The sequence below is a fragment of the Ascaphus truei genome, chromosome 15, assembly GCF_040206685.1.
Source record: "Ascaphus truei isolate aAscTru1 chromosome 15, aAscTru1.hap1, whole genome shotgun sequence".
NCBI lineage: Eukaryota > Metazoa > Chordata > Amphibia > Anura > Ascaphidae > Ascaphus > Ascaphus truei.
Window position 1 is genome coordinate 1,365,579 of NC_134497.1, and position 26,619 is coordinate 1,392,197.

General features: G+C 46.1%; 1 protein-coding gene across 2 annotated transcripts in view; it reads left to right on the plus strand.

Moving 5' to 3' along the window:
- Positions 1-1,416: 1,416 nt before the first annotated feature.
- UBE2V1 (ubiquitin conjugating enzyme E2 V1) overlaps positions 1,417-26,619 on the plus strand; it is a 62,541-nt gene continuing 37,338 nt past the window's right edge. Inside the window, exons 1-4 of one of the 2 annotated variants that reach the window (XM_075571260.1) lie at positions 1,417-1,804; positions 10,658-10,777; positions 23,328-23,419; positions 25,614-25,758. In XM_075571260.1, coding sequence (XP_075427375.1) covers positions 1,630-1,804; positions 10,658-10,777; positions 23,328-23,419; positions 25,614-25,758 — 532 coding nt within the window. In that variant the 5' untranslated portion in view covers positions 1,417-1,629. The remainder of the gene's footprint in view (positions 1,805-10,657; positions 10,778-23,327; positions 23,420-25,613; positions 25,759-26,619) is intronic. The other variant, XM_075571264.1, reaches the window with a different exon arrangement.

The following is a 26,619-nucleotide window of genomic DNA, read 5'->3' on the forward strand; positions in this document are numbered from 1 at the left end:
ATGTCAGTTGCAGGGGGGGGTGGGAGTGATGTGAGTTGCAGGGGGGGGTGGGAGTGATGTGAGTTGCAGGGGGGGGTGGGAGTGATGTGAGTTGCAGGGGGGGGTGGGAGTGATGTGAGTTGCAGGGGGGGGGTGGGAGTGATGTGAGTTGCAGGGGGGGGGAGTGATGTGAGTTGCAGGGGGGGGGGGAGTCATGTGAGTTGCAGGGGGGGGGAGTGATGTGAGTTGCAGGGGGGGGGTGGATGTGAGGTGCAGGAGGGGGGGTGGGAGTGAGGTGCAGGGGGAGAGTGATGTGAGGTGCAGAGGGGAGTGGGATGTGTGTGGTGTGCGGGGGAGTGGGATGTGTGTGGTGTGCAGGGGGGTGGAATGTGTGTTTGATGTGGAGGGGGAGTATTATGTCTGTGGGTGAGAGGGAGAGATGGGGGTATGAGAGATAGATGGGGAGTATCGCAAAGGTTGATAGTGAGGGGTTCTGGGGGAGATATGAGGATGATGATGAGGTGCTGGAGGAGGGATGATGATGATTTTACCGGTGCTCACTTTACGAGTTGTGCAGGCCTGCTGTAAATCATTCAGCCCCCAGGCTGCAGAATGTAAATTGGAGGATTACCTGAATCGCCGAGTGCAGGGATTTCTAGTCAGATGAACAGGAAAGCGGTCCTAGCTAGTGGGATCCACAACTGGCGCACATCATTATTAGCTAAACGCTCTCCGCGCTGTAAACCGGACTGACCACACTACTACCTAGTTGGTCGCGCTGCTGACGTCACACGGGACGTCTCACCCGACACGTGTTTCGTTCCTGACTATGGAACTTCTTCGGGGGTGGGCGGGTCTATCTCCCACATCCACTTATACCACCCACTGTGGCCAAGCACTGCCATCTGCAGCACTTATTCCCTCACCTGCTGTCTCTGCGACTCTCCCGTCATACCTCTTAGATTGTAAGCTCTTCAGGACAGGGATTTCCTTTCCTATATATATATATATATATATATATATATATATATATATATATATAATATAAATGTCAGTCTATCTTGACCCCCGCGCTGTTACGTCCGTCCCTAAACACACTGTGGGATGTGCAGCCCACACCTCCACACACAATGCCTCTTACCCGGCTGCAGCGGAGAGACCGTGCCCATTACATGTGTGCTCCCTGTTGGGATGGGCAGGGCTGCAGGCCCGAGGCACGTGACCTCTGTATTTGGGGAGCAGAATACCGTTAGTAACCGTCCCTAAAAGTGTCCTATGGGGGTGGGGTGACAGGCAGGGTCCTGTTGTCATAGCAACCGCGCCAAAGCATTTTCTCTGCTTACTCATACTGTGCTGTGAGGCGCTGCGAGGCGGAGGCGCTGCGAGGCGGAGGCCTGTGTCAGAGTCCGGCCAGCAGCGCTCCCCACCTCTTACTCCACAGACACCCCACCGCCCACTAACCGACTCCCTGCGCCACCGCCCTACCAGGTATCGCTCCGGTTCAGGGCGTCGCGATTGGACGCCGTCTCTCATCGCGCCTTTCCATTGGTCCAGCGTTCCCGCCCCGTCGGTCCCCGCCCTCCCAATCCTGGCGCAGCAGGTCACGTGCTCGGCAGCGGCGCGCGATGTGATTGGCTGGCGGGGGGGAACATGGCGAGCAGGGAGTACGGAGGAGCCGCCAGTCACCCCCGGCTCTGTCCGATGGCCGAAGAGGGAGAGGCTGCGGGGGCCGGACAGCGGCCCGAGCCAGGCACAGGCGGCAGCAGCCCGAGATGGGGGCCACAGCACGCCGGAGCCAAGGAGTTAGCGGAACTTTACTCTCCTGGTGAGCCGGGGGGTGGCTGAGGCAGCATCACCCGAGGGGGGGACCGGGAGGTGTCACACCGGGGAGGGAGGGGGGACCGGGAGGTGTCACACCGGGGAGGGAGGGGGGACCGGGAGGTGTCACACCGGGGAGGGAGGGGGGACCGGGAGGTGTCGCACAGGGCAGGGTTGGGGGACCGGGAGGTGTCGCACAGGGCAGGGAGGGGGGACCGGGAGGTGTCGCACAGGGCAGGGAGGGGGGACCGGCAGGTGGCGCACAGGGGAGGGAGGGGGGACCGGGAGGTGTCACACCGGGGAGGGAGGGAGGGGGGACCGGGAGGTGTCGCACAGGGGAGGGAGGGGGGACCGGGAAGTGTCGCACAGGGCAGGGAGGGGGGGACCGGGAGGTGTCGCACAGGGCAGGGAGGGAGGACCGGGAGGTGTCGCACAGGGCAGGGAGGGGGGACCGTGAGGTGTCGTACAGGGGAGGGAGGGGGGACCGGGAGGTGTCGCACAGGGCAGGGAGGGGGGGACCGGGAGGTGTCGCACAGGGCAGGGAGGGAGGACCGGGAGGTGTCGCACAGGGCAGGGAGGGGGGACCGTGAGGTGTCGCACAGGGCAGGGAGGGGGGACCGGGAGGTGTCGCACAGGGCAGGGAGGGGGGACCGGGAGGTGTCGCACAGGGGAGGGAGGGGGGACCGGGAGGTGTCGCACAGGGAAGGGAGGGGGGACCGGGAGGTGTCGCACAGGGAAGGGAGGGGGGACCGGGAGGTGTCGCACAGGGGAGGGAGGGGGTACCGGGAGGTGTCACACGGGGAGGGAGGGGGGACCGGGAGGTGTCACACAGGGGAGTGAGAGGGGACCGGGTACGTGTCGCACAGGGGAGGGAGGGGGGGACCGAGAGGTGTCGCACAAGGGGGGACCGAGAGGTGTCGCACGGGGGCTCCGGCCTTTCATGTGTCTAATGTCCCTAGCTGGCTCCCTGCATGCCACCTTAACAGTCACTATTATCACCGGGCACTCACTTATTGTTACAGTGACTAATACCGTGTGCGTGTGTGTGTGTGTGTGTGTGTGTGTGTATATACATATACCATCATGTTTTACGTTATGGTGGGTGAAAAAGGCAACAAGAAAACTCCACCATATTGCATATAGCAAATAAAAAAATCACTTTACATGTCTTAGGCCGCGCTTATAGTGCCGTCGCCCGGAAACAAATGCACTGTCGTTGCCGCAGCGTGCGCTTATAGTAAGCGCGACGTGGCAACGCGATTTTTGGTAGTCGAAATTATTTGATTTTTCTGGGGCTGTCGTCTCGTGACAGCCCCCGAACCAACCAGGAGCCTGGTTGCCCGCAACGCCGCCGCAAAGCGAAATACAACTTTCACTTGCTGTCGCCGGCACTATAGGCGCGGCCTTAGGCAGCTCTGCAACCCTGCCATTCACCATTATCCCCCAGCATACAGTGTTTCCACTGCAGCAAGGGGTTCTGGGAAATGACATGCAAATGAGCACACCATGTCACCTTTTGCCTGAAAAACCATTGTTACATGGAGCCCATATAAGCTAATGCTCGCTGATAACAGCTTTAAAGCACAGCATGGGAATCAGATGCAAAGCCTGAGAAACCATTCGCAGGCATGTTTCAACCTTAATGGGGATCATCAGTGTGAAGTTGGTTGTACTGCTGGCTTTGCAATTCATGGCTCCATGTAATAAAAGTTTTTCAAACAAAAGGTGACATGGTGTGTCATTTGCATGTCATTTCCCAGAATCCCTTGCTGCAGTGGAAGCACTGTATGCTGGGTGATAATGGTGAAAGGCAGGGTTGCAGACCTTCTTAAGACTAGTGAATGTGCTCACAAGTGATCTTTTTATTTGCTATTGGCAAGATCTACAGTAAGACACTGTTTAAGTAAAACCCTTGCCTGCTTTATTCATTGTAACATCGCCGGAAGAAGAGATCAGTGTATCTCGAAAGCTCGCACAAATAAAAGCATTTAGTTAGCCACAGAACGGTATCGTCAATTAGTTTTTGATTATATATCTAGATATATATCTATCTCTTGAATAATATCTTGTTTCCATGCAGTACCTTCAGAAATGTATTGCATAATTTCGTAAATAGCGCAATTTTGTGTAGGGTGCATTTCATACTTTGAGCACTCAAGGGGTTAAGAGAGGCATAGGTTGTACTTGAATGAATGGTCTGTTTGCCCTTGTATGAATTGCTCAGCCCTTGCTGCAGAGACAAGTGCAGGTCATATTTAGTCAGTGCATGAAGCTGCTGTCACTGCTCTACAGAATGGCTTGCTGTTTCATATCTACGTGTCATTACTTATTATAGATGTATCTGTGCTTTATGGCATTATAAATCTTCTACAGACTATATATACTTTTCTCTAGGGAGAGGAATGCATGATTGTCGTTGGAATTTAAGTTGCACAACGGGTTGGATAGAGTTTACAGCTATTTGCTTGTTGTTGGGCGTAGATATTTGTGTATGTATGTCTATATATACTTTGAAATCGCAATAGTCAAAACGGTAGTGCCTAGTTATTTGGGAATCAGGAATTCTAATTATATTAAAAATCCCTATTGAATTTGGGTTGGTATCTGATGCTTTTTTTTTGTTTACCGAATCCAGAGGGCGATTGACTAAAGTCTCCTGGATCCAAAACAAGTGCTAAAATAGCGGTAAATGTAACCAAAAAAAGCATTTGTCGTTGGGTTTTTTTTTTATTATTCCTTTATTAAACCTGGTGCAATTTTTTTGAACTTGGAGTTGCCTAGTTTTACAGCTGGGACCTTGGTAAATAATCCAATTGAATGTAAAAATGAATAAGGTTTTTTTTTTTTTTTTTCTGTTTTTAAAAAAGGGGGGAAAACTGGGTAAGATGTCAAATTTTAGATTTTCCTTAACTGATTTATGTTATCATCCTTTAGCATTAAGCAGATAATCAATATATTGAAGACAGAATATGAAGTTACTTTAAGGCTTGTGATACTTTGTTAAAGAAAAAACGAAAGCCTTTTTTGAGCATGTCCCTTCGGCTGTGAAAGGGTTAACATTCAGTCATTTAAACAAGACTCTTTTTTTAAATTTTATTTTGCCTACAATAACGGTTTACCTATTTCTTGCTGTCTACAGAACTACACAAACCGGGGACTGCCCTGGATAAACCCATAATAAAGAACGTGTGGCCTATCAATAGTCCACTGGCCTCTGCTTTTAAGGAATCATTTGAAGATAGTATCATCCACATCTGGATGCATACGATACGTCGCCCTGCCCAAGTGGTCAAGACCTAGTACCCCCTAAATTTATTGCCAATTAAGCCAGGGGTGCTCAACTCCAGTCCTCAAGCCCCCCGCCCCCCTCCCCCCAAGAGGTCATGTTTTCAGGATATCCCTGCCTCAACACAGGTGGTGGCTAAATCAGAGTCTCAGATTGAAGCTGGGATATCCTGAAAACATGACCTGTTGGGGTAGGCTTGAGGACTCGAGTTAAGCACCCCTGAGTTAAGCCATGCAGCTGGTGCTTTATATCACCCTGGCCCTCACTGCCACAGTTAAGCAGTATACAGTTAATTTAGTAAAAAGGTTACACCTTTGGTTGTTGCACTGCACAGAACATGTAACCTTTCCATTGCTATATCGGAACGGGGTTATTTTTGGCTACCCTGATGCAGGCGATCCCTCAGAGCTGATCTCTGGTCCTCTAACCTCTGGGGACACCATTGTTCCCTAAATGCAAAATGGTTTTATCCACCGGGTAAGGATACTTACCCGATGGACACAAAATGGCAGCATAGTTGGTCTCACTCCAACGACCAATAGAAGGCTTCAACGTCAAGTTTGTTTTCCCGGGAAGAAGGTGTGGGCCCTGGAGCTGGCCGCACAAGGTTTTACGGAGTTAAAGAACAAAAAAAAGGGTTGTTTGGAAGATTGCTGCTTTAACGTTGGGTAATTAGTTGACCAAATCACACAAAACTGCACCTAAGTAGTTACACCGTAGTCATCATTCACATGATGCTATATCTCTACACATACATATATGTGTATATATGATATAACGGACCACACCTGGGGTATATTGTAACAAGGAAAATGATACTCGTTTCGTTTGCAAAGTATATACAGTATTTAATATAGGAATGATGTAATCAAAGACTGTACCAAATCAAAATGAAGTGAATATTGAATGGAACTGGCCAGTACAAAACACAAACCATAAAAGTTGGATAGCTAATGATGTGTGATAAAAACGAAACAACTGCTATGCCTCTAAAATATCTATATATCTCTATCGTCCCCAATGGGTCCTAGTTGGGATACTGGCAGCCTTCTTCGTGGTTACAACCACCTCTTTCAACGAAATCTGTATAGAAAACAGAAGACAAAGCGCCCGATCCTAGTGAATTATCAGCGAGTTCTTTTTAATTGTTTGGACAAGTTACAATTTCACACTCACAAACATCCGTGTATTAAGTGTTGTATGAGTAAACTCATGCGCCAACGTGCTTTCCTGGACGCTGCTCCGCTGGATCAGATGCGGGCTATCCTCCTTGAAACCTCCGCTGTCTGTGTCTCTCCAGGGGAATATCCTCTGGCAACAAGCGGTCGCTGTTACAGGTCCCATTTCTGAGTTCCTAGCCAATGATGGCAGCTAGCCATTAGCTATATATTTCTTAAATGCTGTTTTTCTTTACTCTGTATTTCAGATTATTATCATTTAATCAAATAAAAATGCTAGGTAATCCTGTATAAAGATTTAAAAATTGTATCAGCACTTAGAAATAAAATACATATAGAAAAAGAATACTGCAGGCCAAAGGTGTTTCTAATGCAGTGTGATATGGTAACTGCTGTTTTAATACGAAACACTCTGGGTATACAGAAAATAAATGTAATGACAGAATAAAGATATATAAGATGACATAATTTGGGCATATGTACTGGCGACGTTCGGTCCCGCAGCTCTTTCATCAGGCTATCTTTAGTGAGTATTCTGCTATCTTTAGTGAGTATTGTTCTGCTATCTTTAGTGAGTATTCTGCTATCTTTAGTGAGTATTCTGCTATCTTTAGTGAGTATTCTGCTATCTTTAGTGAGTATTCTGCTATCTTTAGTGAGTATTGTTCTGCTATCTTTAGTGAGTATTGTTCTGCTATCTTTAGTGAGTATTCTGCTATCTTTAGTGAGTATTCTGCTATCTTTAGTGATTGCAAGTTCTAATTTTGTAATACATTGTTTTCCCAGTAACAATGCTTTGCAAATGAGGAAAGGGGAACTTTGATTTGTTATCCGTGTTACAGTTTGATAACTATGGTGCTTTCGTTGAGACTGGAAGGCTACATCAGAGTTGACAATTCCAGTCCTCAAGGGCCACCAACAGGTCAGGTTTTCAGGATATCCCTGCTTCAGCACTAGTGGCTGTCATTGCCTGTATCACTTGTGCTGAAGCAGGGATATATCCTGAAAACCTGACCTGTTGGTGGCCCTTGAGGACTGGTGTTGGCCACTCGTGCACTAGAACATATCCGTTTTCTATTTCCAGTCACCTTTCACTATTTAAATGTGCCGCCTGCATATCATGAAATGAATAGAAGTTATACAGTTTAAAGATTACAACCGTAGTGTGGTTTAAAAAAATAAATACATTTGAAGTGACTATTGTAACCGGAGATTGTGAGTCTCTCTCCCGCATCTCTTTTCTTATCCACTGTTGCCTAATTGGGAATCTGATGCCTTTATCACTGAGCAAAAGCAAGCACGCCAATCCCAATTCCTTGTTCATTGTCCCTGTTGCAGCTAAAAACAAAGGGAAATGTTTAGCCTATCAAAATGTATTTAATAAAACCAATTTTTTTTTTAAAGCATCCTTAGATATTATATTATATATACAATAAAAATCTATCAGGCTTTAGCCCACCTCCCCAGCAGTGCAAGATCTTTGCAACACTTTCCTGTTTGTGATCATTTGTTACCATTGTTGTCAACAATTTGAGTGCAAACTGTAACAATAGGCAATGTTACTGTAGTAATATAAGGATACATTGTAGCTGCTGAGTGACACTGACTGAAGGATTGATTGAAACTGAAAGGCGGCCATTTTTAGGCACACAATCGAGATTGTAGCATTACAGTGTCGCAAGCTTTACATATTAAAATAAGTAGTATTGCTACTTCGAACCTTCACAGTTCAACTTGTTCACTCTGGTATTGAGCGGGACTGCCCTTTTTAATGAGATAAATGGTAGCCCACACAAAGCGATTTGTTTCCTTAGGGCCCCGCTCACACAGCACACTACACGCCGTGCGCGCGCGCGCGTGGTCGTCACAGACGCCTGGCGGCCGGTGGCAGTGTTCAGTATTGAAACTACCATTGGCTGCAAAGTACGGTGTCGACGCTGCTGCAGCCGCGGGAATCTTTTCAATCTGTGATCTCCGGCTGCAGCGTGCTGCCCCGCCCGCTCTGTCAGATCATTCCGTCTGCTGGGGATGATCACACATCGCCGAGCAGACGGAGGCGCGCAAACGTAGCGGCGCGAACCCCCTGTGTGAACGCGGCCTTCCCCCTTCTGTTGCCAGAGGGAGCCTGCAATGAATAACCAGAAGCACATTCCAGGTTTCCATTAGCAGAGAACTTCAAAGATTGGCCATTTTGTGTGGTATCAGTGTTGATATTGAATGAAGCCTTGGTGAAATAAAGATGCAGATTAGGTTTAAATGGCTTTTGTCAATGTGCTGCTGTTTGAATAGAAGTCTGAATACGTTGTGTATTGCATGCTTGTCTCAAGCTTTACTGAGATCTTACCAGGAGCTGAGTAATGTACTCGTGCTGGCCATGCGTTTTATTTCACTGGCTTTAACCATTCCTGGTGGCAATAACTTGTAGACTCCTGCTTTTGTTAGAAGAATATTTCTTGCTACAGAGATGCTATAAATAATAAAGGAAGTGACTGAGAACTGTAGTTGAAATTGTAAGCAGGAAGTGGTGCAGAGTGTTGTCTATGTTCATTGGTTTTGCTTGTCTGATTCAAATGCAAGCGATCCTTTTTTGTTTAACACTTCACTGCCATATGGGTTAATTCTATAATTGTGCAGTATCTGTTTCTGTATTTCAGGGACGGACAACTCCAGTCCTCAAGGGCCACCAACAGGTCCGGTTTTAAGGATATCCCTGCTTCAGCTGTGTGATTTGTTGGTGGCCATTGAGGCCTGGAGTTGGCCACCCCTGCTGTGTTTCATGCACTGTTTAAAGCTGCATTTCATGTTCTGGGAAACTAGCCGCAAAAGACAAATTGCCTTACATAAGTTGCACAAACATTCTGTTTTTCCCCAAAGTAGCTTACATCACCACCAACTGCAGTGTAAGTGTACATGATGTAGAACGCGCACAGAATAGTTACATAATAGATGGGATTGAAAAAAGACACACGTCCATCAAGTCAACCTAAGCTTAATTTAGACGACAGAAACTTTATCCTATATTTGTACTTGCAGTATACTGATCCAGGGGAAAGCAAACACAAACCCCATTGACACATTATCCAATGATATCTCATAAGGGGGAAAATAAATTCCTTCCTGACTCCAAGAATTGGCAATCAGATTAATCCCTGGATCAACATCCTTCCCATGTATATTTATTTGGTATATCCCTGTATACCTTTCCTTTCTAAAAAGATAAACAACTTTTTTTTTTTAAGCAGATCTATTGTATTTGCCATCAGTCTCCATGGGTAAAGAATGCCACATTTTAACTGCCCTTACTGTAAAGAATCCTTTCCTTTGTTTCTGTGACTTTGTAAGTACAAATATAGGATAAAGAATCTGTCTAAATTTCGCATAGGTTGAACTTGATGGATTTTTGTTTTTAACCTCGTCTACTGTGTAACTGTGTGTAATTTATCATTCTAAAGTTCTGCATGTTAAAACATTTTCGGGGAGTTTGGACATCCATCCTTGCAATGTTAACATTTCTGCTGCCATTTTTTCCCTGGGGAAATGAAATAATGGGTTTGTCTCCCATGTGTAAAGCCTGCGTTCTAAGCTTGTCCGACTGCTACATAAATAGTTTGTGCGCTCTGCATGTCCCTATTCTCCTTTACGAGCCTCTGCACATCCCATGTAGTTGGTTTCTTGACGCCTTTGCATTCATCTCCATTACTTGACTCAGAAACTGAACATAGTGATGAGGTGGGGCAGGTTCCTGGCTTCCTTCCAGCTTCTGCTATGCTGTCCCTCCCACCAGCTAACAGTTGTGTGTGTGTCCAATAACCAGATATCACCCAATTTCACAGGAAGCGTAAGAATGTGACTTACATTTATTTGTATATTTTATTTTTATTTTCATATGCGCTTTTTTTTTTTTTTTTTAATCTGGAGACTTTAAGATCATCCAAATGTGACCAATTGTCAGCAGAAAAAATAATGCACTAAGAGTAGCTTATCTTGTGACTCGGTCAGAATGCAAGCAGTTCATCTGAAGCATGGGACCTGTTTTGGATTAGCATCGTGCTAGTGTGGGAAATAACCGCTGGCCGCCAGGCAATAGCCGGCTGACTCCTTTCCCCTTAGGAATGTGAGCTTGAACTTGCCATTCTGTTGGGTCCCTTATACCCTTCTATACAGATGTCAAGAAACGAAGACGTGTCCCGGATTCATAGGGTAATGGTGCTCCTAAAAATCCCACGTTTTGATTACTTAACTGTGTGTGAATCTTACATATGCAAACCTAATCACATAGAATACCTTGTTATAAACACAACTATTGTAAATAAAAATAGCTTTTAAATTAATTACGTGTGTGTGTGATAAATAAAAAAGACACGATTTATAATCCATATGTTTTGTTTCCTTGCAGGAAAGCGGTTGCAAGAATGGGTCTCTGTGATTCTGTGCTTCGTCTTGCTGTTCTTCAATTTCTGCAGTCTTATTCGGTATTTCAGCATTGAGCACATCGCCAGCATCATTTTTAGCATATGTAAGTATAACTCCTCATGTATTTATCCATACGCTGTATTGTACCCTGAATGGTACACTGAGCTGTGCATCTGCTTGGTAAATGTCTTGTGATTACAAAGTGATTTGATTTATGTATTGTCAGCTTGCATATTTTTTTCTAACATTGATAGATTTTTGCATAGTATATTTATTCCAATTGCTACATTAAGTAAAGTATTCTTTTGTTTTAATGCTGCTGCACCCTTCAGAAATCTGCTTATAAAATCATTGGCTTTTGGTTTCACATGGGTGCTTCCTTATAGAAATAATAGATATGAAGCCATTGTGCTTACATCCGTGTGTATGGTTATTAGAGAAAACACAGCGTGTTGGATATTGTCTGTTTCCCTATACATACAACACGCCATGAGCTAGCGTAGGTAGTAACACATCATGCAGGCCGTTTAACCCATGGACGTGCGTACGCTTTGCTGCTTATTAGTAGAACCCAACTTTATTTTCTGCCGCCCTCGCGCTGAGCGTGGCAAGCGCACAAGTTGTGTGATAAACAAGTGAAAGTAAGGCAATCCATACAGAATGCAATCACTGGGAAAGCTACTGCTGCTAAAACATAGGCTTTCCAAGAGAGTCTACAAACGCATATAGGTAAATCTTGTATGTGATTAAAATGGCGGCGAGTCGGACATATCGCAAGAAGAAATGTCCATCGTTGGACAACAAAAGGCACTTGACTGGATTCTAAGAGAGATTCAGAGACCAAGGTGACGACCGAAAGTAAGAGGTAGAATAAAATGAGAAAATGTGTTGGAGTAACGTGGAGAAGAGGGGCTGTAATCGCAGTACCTGGGAGATAATTGGGGAGGCTTCATCCCGTAGTGGGGAGACGAGGGCTGAAGATGAGATCTCTAATAAAATAAGAAACCTAGTGTAATTTGTACAAATATATTAAAGACTTGGAAGACATGGGGTAATCGGGCTCTTGGGTTATTACAAAGAATATCCCAAACGTAGGCATCTGGTCTTCAAAGAAGATGGATTCTAGTCAATTTGAGAATGACGTCCCACGAGGATTTCCTTATATTCTCTCCTGCTGAGGCTGCAGGCTCCTGTCTGTGAATTGTGTCTTGCTAGTTACCCATCGCAGCCGGAGACCAATTTTTTTCGTTGCGGCTTGTCATTTTAATGCCTGTTTTGTTTCTAATGGAGAAAATATGCAAGCTAATGAATGTGCACATCAATGGTCAAATCAAACTATGTTGCCTGCTGTTCGATATCCCCTTAACTCAATCAGTGTTAAGGGTCCCATGTCACCCATGGCTGTCTCAGACCATCCTAAAGGAGCGCCATTTTTGGGGTGTGTGTGTGTGTGTGTGTGTGTGTGTGTGTGTGTGTGTGTGTGTGTGTGTGTGTGTGTGTGTGTGTGTGTGTGTGTGTGTGTGTGTGTGTGTGTGTGTGTGTGTGTGTGTGTGTGTGTGTTTCTAAAGTTTCTGAATGGTTTCATAGGAACTTAAATTAATAGAAATATTGATAAACTGGTAGGGTGCCTCAGCAATGAAATCATATAAATAGAGGGTGCCTTATGTGAGGTATATATACAAATTGTTATTCTAGGCCTTTGTTATACTTTTCTGCTAGTTTGTTCTTGTGTGTGTCGCAAGGTATCTGTTTCAGTATTCCCTCTCTCCGCATGTTGTAGAGCAGGGGTGCACAAACTTTTCAGTCTTCTCCCCCCCCCCCCTCCCCCTTACCTGATCGCCAGCGGTTTCTGACGGCACAATGCCATTTTACCCCACAGTGTCATTTGACGCTGCATTGCCATGGCGACGTGTCGCCAGAAGCCGCTGGAGACCAGGTAAGTGCGTTGCAGAGGTGTTGCCCACACTCTCCCGGCATTTAATGAAAATTCTTTGGGGAAGAGCACAGGGCCTCTGTAAGCGTCACCCCCAGAAAATCTCACGCCCCCAGTTTGTGCACTCCTGTTGGAGAGAATGCTGTAAACCACTGGAATATCATTTCATGACGTTAACCTTGTACATCTGCAGTGCTTTTAGTGTCCGTTTAACCTGCTGTTGAGATTGAAATGTTTCCTTGGGGATGTGTAATCCACCAATAAGTATCATATGATACCAAAATATTCATTTTACTGCCTTAGTGTGGGGGATATCTGCATGACCCTACAGACTAGAATAATGTAGGACGGTGTCCGAGTGGGTTCCTGTAAAGTATTAGCTGGTAATTGACGGTATTCCAATAGATCCACCAGTGAAAGACGCCCAATGAGTTGTACGTTTTGTATTTAGGCTTCAGTCTTGTGCGCCCTCCATGTATTGCTTTTGAATGTGTGATCACACCAGTTTCACATCAGTAACATTGGAAAACACTATAAATGGGAAGAGCTATATTGTAGTTGGAATATTTCACACTTTTTGCTATAGGCTTTTAATAGCAACAAAGCTGGTCCATGTTTCACATACACAAAGCACATACTCAAAGAATATATATCTATATCTTTCAATTTGCTGTTTCACACATCGCTAAGTAGCCTGGTAGCCAAGAAGCTGGGGGGTAATAATAACAGTTGCCCTAGAGATCATATAAGTAATATTTGTGCTCTGGGAGTATTTGTCAGAATTCAGTAGGGTCACAATGGGAAAGCCGATCAATTATCATTTTCCTAGTTTATAAGTTGGCATGAAGGGGTTCTTGTTGAGTAATATTCTTGGCTAGCAACGCTCTTTTACATATGTTGGTTATTCATTAAACTGACTGTGTCGATCAAGCCACTATTCATGCAAACTCCCACTGACGTCTATTGCCGTTTTATATGCAAAGATGCCCCGTTCTGAACTATTACCCTTTAATGAGTAACCCCTATTAATTAGACTTGTATCCATGATGCTCTAAAGCTCTGTTCTCACCACAGAAGATTTGAGTCCCATTTATTTGAATTGAGCTACAATCTTCCATCACCTGTAGAATACTTTGGGGTTCACTAAAATACTCCACTAACAGTAGCCCCTACATACTACTGCAGTGTCGTCTGGCTCTGACAAAATCGGGAAGTAACTAGACAACCAAGTACACAGCTTGGTGACGGATCTATTCAGGCCTGCTGTTGGGATACAGAAAAGAAAAGAATTGTTCTATACGTGGGCGAGCACAGAGCGAGTCTGTATTCCTTTCTCCCACCCGGGTTTTGCCTTTTGTTCTGTTCCCCAGGGGCTCTTAGCAACACTTTAAACTTTGATAACAGCTTCTTCAGAAGTGACTGCTTGTTAGACAAGCCTTTTCTTTTGTCACTGGCTCATTGTAAATGATCTGCAAATATTTGCTTACGTAGTGTATATGAGACAGCTAATGTAGCCACACTTGTTTAATTATCTCTCCAGCATTCATTGAATAAAAATTTTAATGTTGCACAGTGGATATCTAATCGGTTTTGACTGCACGTGGTTGAAAGATATATATTATAGTTTACGTAATTTGTAACTCCATCTCAATTTGTGATTGATACCAAAATCCTTCCTCATTTAGCTAGGAGCAGTAATGAATTTATGATCTACAATTTTGGGAACCCAAAGAATTGAGCCACCAGGGCTGAAGCTCTGATATTCTGAAAACCTGACCTGTTTGGGGGGTGGGGGGGCACGGCATCGCATCTTTATGCAGTCGGGGATAAAGTGCGGCTCTATATGCAGAACATCCGTTTATGCCAGCCTTCAGCAAATCTCGGACCACCTCTTTATCTCGCTCACCTGTAAGGCTGCGTCCAGAGGACTGCCGCCGTGCGGAGGCGCGCAGAGGCTGAGGGAAATCCGTTGTACCCAGTAACTCGTACACCAGTGGTGCCACCAAATGGGCCACGTGTGTCTGGCAACACGTACAGAAGCAGGTTGATTAAGTGGTAATTAAGGCTAGGCTAATCGGTTAAGTATGCGTTAATTAGGGCGAACTTGAAAACAGGGATTGGTAAAAGCCCTTGCGGACAGAGTTTGAGCACTTCTTGATTTATACATTACATTTTCTTCCAAGAAGGAATGGATGTAGTGTGTTTCTTTTCTAAAGGGACTGCTATGGAATAAATCGAGCATCCGTTTGTTAGAAGTCGTGTTTGAAATGCCCCCTTTTCGTAACCCATTCTCTGCCAGGGCTAGCAACTGGTGCTGCAATGCACACTGCAGCAAAGCGGCTTCATATTTCTGTTCTCCTGCAAGCAAGCACAGCGCTAGGATTGGTAAGAGCCCAATTAGATGGCAGATATGCCTGCTTCGGTATGTCTGTCTGCACAGCAGGCTGCATAGTGTTTTCTGTTTAATGCATGTCTTCTGGGATTCATTGTTTTAATAGCAGAGCTTGGCTCGACGCTGCGTTTGTAAGGTGCACAAGCTGCGCACAGCACACGATCTCCCTGACTTCACATGTTTCTGCAGCAGTGAGCGCGTTTAATAGCCTTTCCGTAGAATGACATTGTGCAATCTCTTGGCGGTCACTATGCAAACGCCCTCTGTTTTCTGTATTTCTTTGTACAGCCGTATTACCCTGGGCTACATTTCCTTTTTGTATAGCTATGCGTGTTGTGGTTGAAGATATCTGGAATACCTAGAGGCAAAACTAAACCGACATACATGCACAAGGTTATTAAATCAACACGATGCTAAATTCCATTCGTATTGAAATGCAGAAGAGGGGGGCAGTTTTGCTCTTATAGCGGCAAACCCGGCCTTTTTTTCTTTTTTTCTTAACCACGGTTTGAAAGAAGGGGTTTCCGGAGCTGAATCCCATTAGTTTCCGCCCCGGGACCCCTGCTTCCGGAGATACTTACCTCTGTGCTAGGTGCTGGTAGCTACTTCGCTCGGCTACCAGGGATGATGTAATGGCTGCTGTTCAAAGCTAACGCACGCCAATAGGAAGCAGTGATGTCACCCGGTGCAGCTTCCTATTGGCCCGTGTGACGCGGGAGCTTTAAACCCCCGCTAGCTCCGTGGGAGCGGATACCGGCACTGGGCAAGTATCTCCAGAAGCAGGCGGGCGCCGGAGCTGAAATGGAGGTTTAGTTCTTGACACCCCCACCCCCCTGAGTTTAATATACTGAGCATTCTTTGATTCCTATAGCAGGTTTAGCCACCTCCCCAGCAGTGCAAGATCTTTGCAACACTTTCCTGTTTGTGATCATTTGTTGCCAATATTCCCAGCCGTTTGAGCTGCAAACTGTAACAATAGATAATGTTACCTTGGTAATATAAGATACATTGTAGCTGCTGAGTTACACTGACTGAAGAATTGATTGAAACGGAAAGATGGCCATTTAGTGAACCCTGGGAAACAGGAAAAATCACGCAGTGATAGGTAATAGTTTATTACATTTAGGGATACACCATAAGAACGGATGGATGGAAGTTGGCAAGAAGCAGAGTCCTTTAGTGGACCAAGAACAGAAAAATTCAACTGCTCACCCCCTTCTCCCCCCACCCGTGGTGACGTTTTGGTGTCATGAGGCGCTGGCATTTATTTAAGAGCGCTCAGGTGACCAAATGTATAACTCTATGTCTTATGGAAAAATTCAATACAACTTGAAGTTGGAAGAAAAGGCATTTGGATTGCTCCTTTAAAACGTTTATACTCCCTGATGCCTAATATGAGTTTGTTGTATATATTTAGTATCTTGCTCCTTGTGTGTTTCCTATCTCCCCCCCGCTTTTTTTTCTTTCTAGTGGTAAAAGTTGAAATTGTCTTAATCTCTATCTTCTGAGGTCAGACCAGAGGTGCGCAAACTTTTTCGTCTGCGTTCACCTGCCTGTTCGCGCCCAATGGAACCAACGTTGGACTGTAATAAACACCTACCGTTCTTTTACAGCACCACCATGAGGTGGGGGCACCAGGCCAACTGGACCTAGGGGGCAGGCCAGCGGGACCCGAAAGTTGGGCTCTACCTGACGTAGAACGCAACTTCCAGGATAGGCTGGGCCCACAAAGATCAACAACTAAAACAAAGAGGTTGCCCCACCAAAAATGACGGAGGGTAGCTTGGATACAAAAATAGATTTGATACAAAAATAGCTTTGATAGATCATAGGCATGTAGACCGACATGTTTTGCGCTTACGGTGCTTTCTCAAGGCCTTAAGCACTAAACATGTCGGTCTACATGCCTATGATCTATTAAAGCTATTTTTGTATCCAAGTTACCCTCCTTCATTTTTAGTGTTGTCGCAACCTCTTCGTTTTTGTTCATCCATACCTGCGGACTGCACACCGGAGGACGTCGAGCAGGCCCGGAAGTCAAGAAATCATAAGGTGTATATTGACTTTGTGCAGTCATAGACATTAGTATTGCTGGAGAAGACATGTGGATGTCACGGGGAGTGTATACAAGTCAGAATATTAAGGATATGTGGGAGTACTTTACCCCAGTCATCTCCCTGGGTGCTGCGCACTCTGACTGGGGCCAGGTAGGCGTTATCCTATTTTGTCACTATACTGGACACCCCCGAATATATACTCCACCTACACATTTATGGGCCTGATCTTATCCAATTCTATAAGCAGTTGTTCAAGTCTAAGGAGACCTGAACAGTCTCTTAAAACTAGGAATATTTTGGAGCCCCAGATTCCACTGAACTTTCTAAGATCAACAACTAGGTGTCATGCTCGACACCCTTTCCATGGCCATGGGGTAAGGCTACTGCCCTGGGCCTGGGAATGCTGGGGGCGAGCCTGTTCTTCTCTTACTGTATTGTAAACCCCGTGGCATGTTCTTTAGTGGTACTGGGTTTTTTTTTTTTTTAGATTTGGGGCAGAAAGCACAAACTGGAATACCTGAGGACATACGTTCTACACTGTAATTTCAAGGGGTGCAGCCATAACGGGGGGCTGCAACTGACCAAGACATCAGCTGCAGGAAAAAGTAACTGCAGAATGGAGCTGTATTAGGCCGTGATTTATAGTTGCGGCGTGCGTCACGCGCACGGAACATGCACTAGGCTGGCAGCGAACGGGAGGCGTACCTGTGACGTTAAGTGAGTGGTTCGCCTTCATTGGCTGAACCGCTCACGTGACAAAAACTATTTCAATTGTATTTTCAAAAATCGCGCGTGCAGTGGCACGCTCTATGGCCTGTCTCATAGAGGTACGGCCTTTTGTTTGCGGGGCACACGCCCACTACAGTTGCAGCCTTGCATAAATCAATGCCTGAAATGCATAGCAACTGGACGATTTCCAATATGGCATGTGAATGGACAAGGAAAAAAGAGAGTTCTTTTTAATCCAAGTAAATTGACCAGTTGCTAAAACTGACAGTTTTATGTTGTGAGAATCTGCTGCAGTAAACCCCCTAAAATATACAGAAACGGGAATGTACCTGCACCCTCAGCAGCACAGTGGTTCAGTTAGACGGTGATGAGCTATCTCTTCCTTTTAGGGCTTTCACCTGTGGTTTATTTGTATTTATTTGTTAATATAGCTGGTGTCGGTTTCTGGAAAAGACGCCTTATCGTTAGGACGCGCGACCTCTGCCGTCAGATATTATAACTGTCCATTGCAATTTGAAAAAATACAGATGTTGTTCATTGTAGTGTGCGGTGAGGATAGCCGCATTGTAGTGTGCGGCGAGGATAGCCGCATTGTAGTGTGCGGCGAGTATAGCTGTGTTGTGTGCGGCGAGGATTGCCGCATTGTAGTGTGCGGCGAGGATAGCCGCATTGTAGTGTGCGGAGAGGATAGCCGCATTGTAGTGTGCGGCGAGGATAGCCGCGTTGTAGTGTGCGGCGAGGATAGCCGCGTTGTAGTGTGCGGCGAGGATAGCCGCGTTGTAGTGTGCGGCGAGGATAGCCGCATTGTAGTGTGCGGCGAGGATAGCCGCATTGTAGTGTGCGGCGAGGATAGCCGCATTGTAGTGTGCGGAGAGGATAGCCGCATTGTAGTGTGCGGCGAGGATAGCCGCGTTGTAGTGTGCGGCGAGGATAGCCGCATTGTAGTGTGCGGCGAGGATAGCCGCATTGTAGTGTGCAGCGAGGATAGCCGCATTGTAGTGTGCGGCGAGGATAGCCGCATTGTAGTGTGCGGCGAGGATAGCCGCATTGTAGTGTGCGGAGAGGTTAGCCGCATTGTAGTGTGCGGCAAGGATAGCCGCATTGTAGTGTGCGGTGAGGATAGCCGCGTTGTAGTGTGCGGTGAGGATAGCCGCGTTGTAGTGTGCGGCGAGGATAGCCGCATTGTAGTGTGCGGAGAGGTTAGCCGCATTGTAGTGTGCGGCAAGGATAGCCGCATTGTAGTGTGCGGAGAGGTTAGCCGCATTGTAGTGTGCGGCAAGGATAGCCGCATTGTAGTGTGCGGTGAGGATAGCCGCATTGTAGTGTGCGGTGAGGATAGCCGCATTGTAGTGTGCAGCGAGGATAGCCGCGTTGTAGTGTGCGGCGAGGATAGCCGCATTGTAGTGTGCGGAGAGGTTAGCCGCATTGTAGTGTGCGGCAAGGATAGCCGCATTGTAGTGTGCGGTGAGGATAGCCGCATTGTAGTGTGCGGAGAGTATGGCCGCGTTGTAGTGTGCGGCGAGGATAGCCGCGTTGTAGTGTGCGGAGAGGTTAGCCGCATTGTAGTGTGCGGCAAGGATAGCCGCATTGTAGTGTGCGGCGAGGATAGCCGCATTGTAGTGTGCGGCGAGGATAGCCGCATTGTAGTGTGCGGCGAGGATGGCCGCGTTGTAGTGTGCGGTGAGGATGGCCGCGTTGTAGTGTGCGGTGAGGATGGCCGCGTTGTAGTGTGCGGTGAGGATGGCCGCGTTGTAGTGTGCGGTGAGGATGGCCGCGTTGTAGTGTGCGGTGAGGATGGCCGCGTTGTAGTGTGCGGCGAGGATGGCCGCGTTGTAGTGTGCGGTGAGGATGGCCGCGTTGTAGTGTGCGGTGAGGATGGCCGCGTTGTAGTGTGCGGCGAGGATGGCCGCGTTGTAGTGTGCGGCGAGTATAGCCGTGTTGTGTGCGGCGAGGATAGCCGCGTTGTAGTGTGCGGTGAGGATTGCCGCGTTGTAGTGTGCGGCGAGGATAGCCGCGTTGTAGTGTGCGGCGAGGATAGCCGCGTTGTAGTGTGCGGCGAGGATAGCCGCGTTGTAGTGTGCGGCGAGGATAGCCGCGTTGTAGTGTGCGGTGAGGATTGCCGCGTTGTAGTGTGCGGCGAGGATAGCCGCGTTGTAGTGTGCGGTGAGGATTGCCGCGTTGTAGTGTGCGGCGAGGATAGCCGCGTTGTAGTGTGCGGCGAGGATAGCCGCGTTGTAGTGTGCGGCGAGGATAGCCGCGTTGCAGTGTGCGGCGAGGATAGCCGCATTGACCGGTCTGCTGGCCGCTCACTTTCTGCTAACTCTGCAGCTTCCTCTGGGTGGCTGTAAGGCGAATAGGAGCCGGGTTCGCTGTGTGTGGTGCTATGCAAGACATTGATGGGTAAATATGTGTGCTCCATAATTTATATTAACCCCTGTACTGCCAGAGGGATGAGCCACTTGGCAGGTGTAGATCTGTATTGGTTTTTACCCTTAGAATATTTAGAAACGTATTCTGTTCATCACATTGCATGGTACAATAAATTCTTATGGTACAATAAAGATTTTGACGCTTAGGTTGGTAGAAGATTAACCATCATGATTACCCATGCAAGTTGTAGGTAATTTTTTGTTATTCTTTATTTTTACTATTGAAAGGTGTGGTCCTTCCTGGATAATTTGTAAAGTGTATGAAGCAAGGGGTTTCCGGAGCTTAATGTCCGATATGGGGACCCCTTACTTTTCTGCATATTTACTGGTGGAAAGTATCGCCAGCTCTTCCTATGCAGGGGAGACACAATGGAGGTTTAAATCTCCCGGATGGTGCTGGCCAATAGGAAGCCGCAGCATCATTCGTTGCGGTTTCTTATTGGTCTGCGTTATGCAGAGGGATTTAACCCTCTATAAAGGTACCAGTAGTGCCTTCCCCGGTAAGTATCTCCGGAAGCAAGGGGTCCCCAGAACTGAAATGAACACTGCTTCCTGCCTATAGAACAAAGTGGGGCCAATGTCGCAGGTTTTAGTTTGCTGAGTAAACGTGTACTTGGATTTCTACAAAAGTGCTTTCTTTTAGCAGTTAATGCAGGGGTCCTCAAGACTTGCCCCTCCCCCCCCCCCCAACCGGTAAGGTTTTAAGGGGAACCCCAGCTTTAGTCTTCGACTGAGCCACTGATAGAGCCACCTCGGCTGAAGCAGGGACATCCTCAACAGGATCTGTTAGGGGGTCTTGAGGGCTGGAGTTGAGAACCACTGGGGCTCTTCCTTACAGCTGGAATCGACCCCTTCCTGAGCAGGATTTTATCGTCACGAATTCCCCTTTTTTATTTTATTTCCGTTTCTCCATCAAAGCAAACAAGGGAAAGCGGCTATCTGTCTCTCCCCGTTCAGCTGATAAAGTGCCCAATACACTGATAATAGTGTTTATTTAAACAGTAGCGAATGGTCTAACAACCTCCTGTGACCAAGTCATAAACCAGTACACACAGATAAAGTTGTGCGCTCCTGTCACTATTCCTCTCCGATTCACCCGGCGACACGGAAACGGTTAGTGTTATATCCTGGTGAATTTTATTCATTCGTTCTAGGCGTTCTCAAATGTTTTAAAAGAGCTATCCAAGCAATATAAAAGCATGTGGTTATTTTTTTTTTTTTAAGGGGGGGGGGGGTAAAAAGATCTGTTCTCTAGTATTTCTATAGCAGGCATTAGCACACCTCCCCAGCAGTGCAAGAGCTTTGCAACACTTTCCTGTTTGTGATAATGTGTTGTCAATATTCCCAGCAGTTTGAGCAGCAAACTGTAACAGATAATGTTACGTTGGTAATATAAGGATACATTGTAGCTGCTGAGTGACACTGACTGAAGGATTGATTGAAACTGGAAGGCGGCCATTTAGTGGACCCTGGGAAGCCGGATCTTTGCTGATCGATCACGGGAGAACTAATTGATCGACAGCTTAGGTAATTGGTTCACAATAAAGGTAATCAAGGGCTGCATGTATTAAAACACAATATTTATTTATTTTTTATTCTTTTTAAGCTGCTTGGATTGCCACTTTTTTTTTTTTTTAATATGAATTGTCTTACACAGACTGTGTAAAAGATATCAAAACCCACCTAAATTTTGATTTGCTGGGTCGCCAACCACAAACCTCATTTAATATTCATGCATCCACTATCCTAGAAGTCGCAATCTATTGTCCTTTGTTCCCAGGGTACGATCCCCACAGTTTCATGGACAGATGTTTTGTTCTCCGACAGTCTGCAAAGTATTTTATCTTCTAACAAATCCTTCTCCTACATATATATTTATATGTTTACTGGCTATGCATCTTAACCCTGGCTGTGCTCAAAGCTGTGACCATGCAGCAAGCTTAAGCCTATAGGGAACCATGTTAATCGTTTTGAAGCTAAAGGTGACACTGTGTGCCCATTTGCATGTCATTTCCCAGAATCCCTGCAGGTTGGGTGGGCTTGTTTGGAGGAAGGTTTGCGTGCGAGATGCTGCAATGAGTCACTCGCATTCAATATTGGTTATCGCACTGCTGTCCTGCTATTGACGTGAATGGCAGTTAACGCATGATCGCGGGCTGATCACTCGTATCACAGGATATCGAATCGCCCATTTGAGCAGATGTTTCACTGTTCCCCTTATTGAAAAAGATTTGAGACCACTGGTGTATCTAAATAAAATAAAAAATGTATGCGAAATGTGAATAAAATATAAGTTTGACTCGCACAGCCAATGTTTCCACCCCCACCGCAGGACTTCCTCAGGGGGGGCGGTTCCCTTTTTATTTCGATCGCTTGCGTGTGGCGATTCTCTAGCATTGCGAGCAGCCACATACCGTGTTTGTTATACATCAGAATAATTTCTCATTTTCACGCCTTGAGCATCAGGAACCATTAGTCTACAGTACTACACATTGATCAGTTGTTAGCAACTTCTCCAAATTGCATCAGCATTTTGTGTTTTTAATGTAATCCCAGTATTGCACAAACATTGCTGAGTCAGAAACCTTTGCAGCGGTAGAGAAACCGTTCATGGTCCTTTTCAGACTGTTATCTTATAACAAGCTGAGCAAGTTCTGCAAGAATGTGGTAAGGTAAAGGTCACCGATACCAACATCTTCCTATAATTGCTTTACTTTAGAGCGTGACAGGTAGGCGGGAGAAGAAGCCCATTAGCCTGACCCCCCATCATGAGTTGGCTGCTACCTGTATTCAGTGACTGTCACGTGGTCGTACTCTTCTGGAATGGGGTTAACGTGGCACACAACCTCCTTTATTCTGTATCCGGGACATAGGGTTGCTTCTCATCAGCAGAATGTGTATTAATTGCTTCTGCAATGAGCCCGAACATTCAGTTGTCTTCCCCGTGTTTTCCAGCTGTAAGGCACATTACAGGCTCTTTCAGACGTTCCGTCCCTTGCAAATTACATCCTGACATACTTGTCCCCTTTATAACAGGACGATTAAACGGCGCCATAATGAAGATGTTATTTGGGGAGCGGACCTTTATCTAATTATCTTTATTTTTCCTTTAGTTGCAGGAATCGTTACTGCTGACTTTGCCTCTGGCTTGGTCCACTGGGGAGCAGACACGTGGGGATCTGTGGAACTGCCGATTGTTGGAAGAGTAGGTTTTCTTATTCCTGTATTATGCTTGAATTCCTAAATCGGGGGTGGCCAAAGCCAGTCCTCAAGGGCCACCAACAGGTCCAGTTTTTAGGATATCCCTGCTTCAGCACAGGTGGCTGTCAATGACTGAGCCACCAGTGCTGAAGCAGGGATATCCTTAACCTGACCTGGTGGTGGCCCTTGAGGACTGATATTGGCCACCCCTGGCATAAAGGCTCACTCTTCTGATGATTTTGATCAGACTACAGCTCAGAATATTCCTCAGAGGGATCTTCTGTAGAGAACTAGCTGAAACTTATTGAAATTCAGTCAACTCCATTCTAGTTTTCTGCTGCTTGTCGCTTAATATTTACAAACTTACCTCTCCAGATATAAAATTACTCTCCATGTACAGGGCTCTCCTAAGTGGGAATTGGCATGTTTGGTGGTTCAGGCTAGCTGATTGTCCCCTTTAAAAAAATGTTTTTTTTTAAAGGGGACAATCTTTATCTGAGGCCTTAGCAATAACTGTTTCAGTCCTTGTCACGCACGGCACACCGCTCGCACGCTGTGCCACTTTTCACCTCCGCAAAGGTCCCACAAATGAACAATTTCTCCCCTAAATCCGTCCCCATATACCACCTGACAGGAACGGCACACAAGTGGGCACACGACATAGATATGCAACCAGGGTTAATACACACGGCTACTATAGCCAACTCGCCTTTCTCCTCCGCAAGGTAATTTCAAGTAGTTCATATTAACCCCTTACTCCTTTGCAATTATATCTATACGCTGCCACCACCTGAGAAATTATGCAAACTATGTAAATTAATATATATCTGCCAGGGTCTCGGGTCCCTGTTTATTATAGAAAAAACTATGCACTTAACCCACATCTGTTGTAGCAAAATGTATCCGAAAATGTAAATTCTCTCTACAAAGCGTTCAACAGTTCATTCAGAGCCACAAAGCATTACTTATTAAAGAATTGTTTTATATATCTAAAAACAGAGTGCTTCAGATTACAGAAAAAGATAATTACACGAACATAAAATTACAGTAAATGCAAAACAGTTTCTTAAAATAAAAGGATTAAACAGAAATCCCTATACAATACTTTACCATATGCCATAGGTTTTCCCCAGAGAGGTCACTAGCGTAGAAATATGAGAATTCACGTGTTTGGTCCAAAACACACCTGTTTAATTCTGATTGCATAACTCCAGGGCAAGTGGTATATACCCATCATTTCCCATTGAGCACCACATAAGCCTAATAAATACACTGCTAGTTTGAGGGGTTTACAACAGAAAAGAAAAACTCCTAAAAAAAAAAAAAAAAGTAACTTTTTGCCTCAATATATAAACACACTCAACTTCCTTTCTCTAACACTTGGGCACACGAGTCATATCAATAAATGCAGACTAATTATGACCATTTTGCGCCTAAATTTGATTGACAAATGGATATGTCCATAGCACCTCTTACCCATATAGTGTGTGTGGTACGGTTTGATCTGTCTTTTGGCCACAATTACAAATATGTACCTGTTATGCAGAGGACGCGTACCTGTCATGCAGAAGAGATGAAGTCACGTGATATGCTCATTTTAAATAAAGTCACCCTTTGTGGTTGAATACTTAGCCACGCCCCCTGAACCTTGCAGAACCCCCAGAGAATGCCTTTGAAAGTAGCTCTAAAAAGATCCTGTTTAAAAAGTTGTCAACAGGGCCATATTTTATTCCCACTTCTGGCACAACGGCCCTTATCTCGAGAATCTATCTGCTCCATACAGCACATCTTGTACTTTTAGTGGCCACAAGTGGTAACCCACCAATGGACTTCTCTGTGACGCCCAGCATAGACCCAGGCAGAGCCTGCCTGTCATAAACACCATACATTGTATTTATTAAATCAAACTAGCTACATTAACGCTTGAAGCACCAGATTGATTAAAATACTTACTATCTCATGATATTATCACGACAGTCCTCAAAACTAAAGGAGAATTGTCGGTTTGGTCCATTTTTTGTGTAGCAATTTACAAAGCCATCATTAGTCAAACGATTAAGCATAAGAATTGGAAGAAAAGTGCAACCTACTCATTTTTAACAGGATGCAAAAACGAGGACAACAGTTACGTTTTAAGGGTGATTGGGGCTTTCTAAAGCAGCCAATTACACTGTTTTCTTTCCCTTATTTTGTTTCAGGCCTTTATCAGACCTTTCCGGGAACATCACATTGATCCTACAGCTATTACAAGGCATGATTTTATAGAAACCAATGGAGATAACTGTCTGATAACAATTATTCCTTTAGCAAACATGGCCTACAAGTTTCTGTTCCTTTCCCCAGGTTAGTAATGTGGTTTTATTTATCTATTTTGCTTAACCTGTCAGTGTAACGGAATCGTGATGAGGCCTTATAATGCACCCAGTGCAGCGTGTGCCCTGGCATGTCCGAGGCTCTTATAATGCACCCAGTGCAGCGTGTGCCCTGGCATGTCCGAGGCCTTATAATGCAGCGTGTGCCCTGGCATGTCCGAGGCCTTATAATGCACCCAGTGCAGCGTGTGCCCTGGCATGTCCGAGGCCTTATAATGCACCCAGTGCAGCGTGTGCCCTGGCATGTCCGAGGCTCTTATAATGCACCCAGTTTAGCGTGTCCCCCTGCATGTCCGAGGCCCTTATAATGCACCCAATGCAGCGTGTGCCTGGCATGTCCGAGGCCCTTATAATGCAGCGTGTGCCCTGGCATGTCCGAGGCCTTATAATGCAGCGTGTGCCCTGGCATGTCCGAGGCTCTTATAATGCACCCAGTGCAGCGTGTGCCCTGGCATGTCCGAGGCCCTTATAATGCACCCGGTGCAGCGTGTGCCCTGGCATGTCCGAGGCCCTTATAATGCACCCAGTGCAGCGTGTGCCCTGGCATGTCCGAGGCCCTTATAATGCACCCAGTGCAGCGTGTGCCCTGGCATGTCCGAGGCCCTTATAATGCACCCAATGCAGCGTGTGCCCTGGCATGTCCGAGGCCCTTATAATGCACCCAATGCAGCGTGTGCCCTGGCATGTCCGAGGCCCTTATAATGCACCCAGTGCAGCGTGTGCCCTGGCATGTCCGAGGCTCTTATAATGCACCTGGTGCAGCGTGTGCCCTGGCATGTCCGAGGCCCTTATAATGCACCCAGTGCAGCGTGTGCCCTGGCATGTCCGAGGC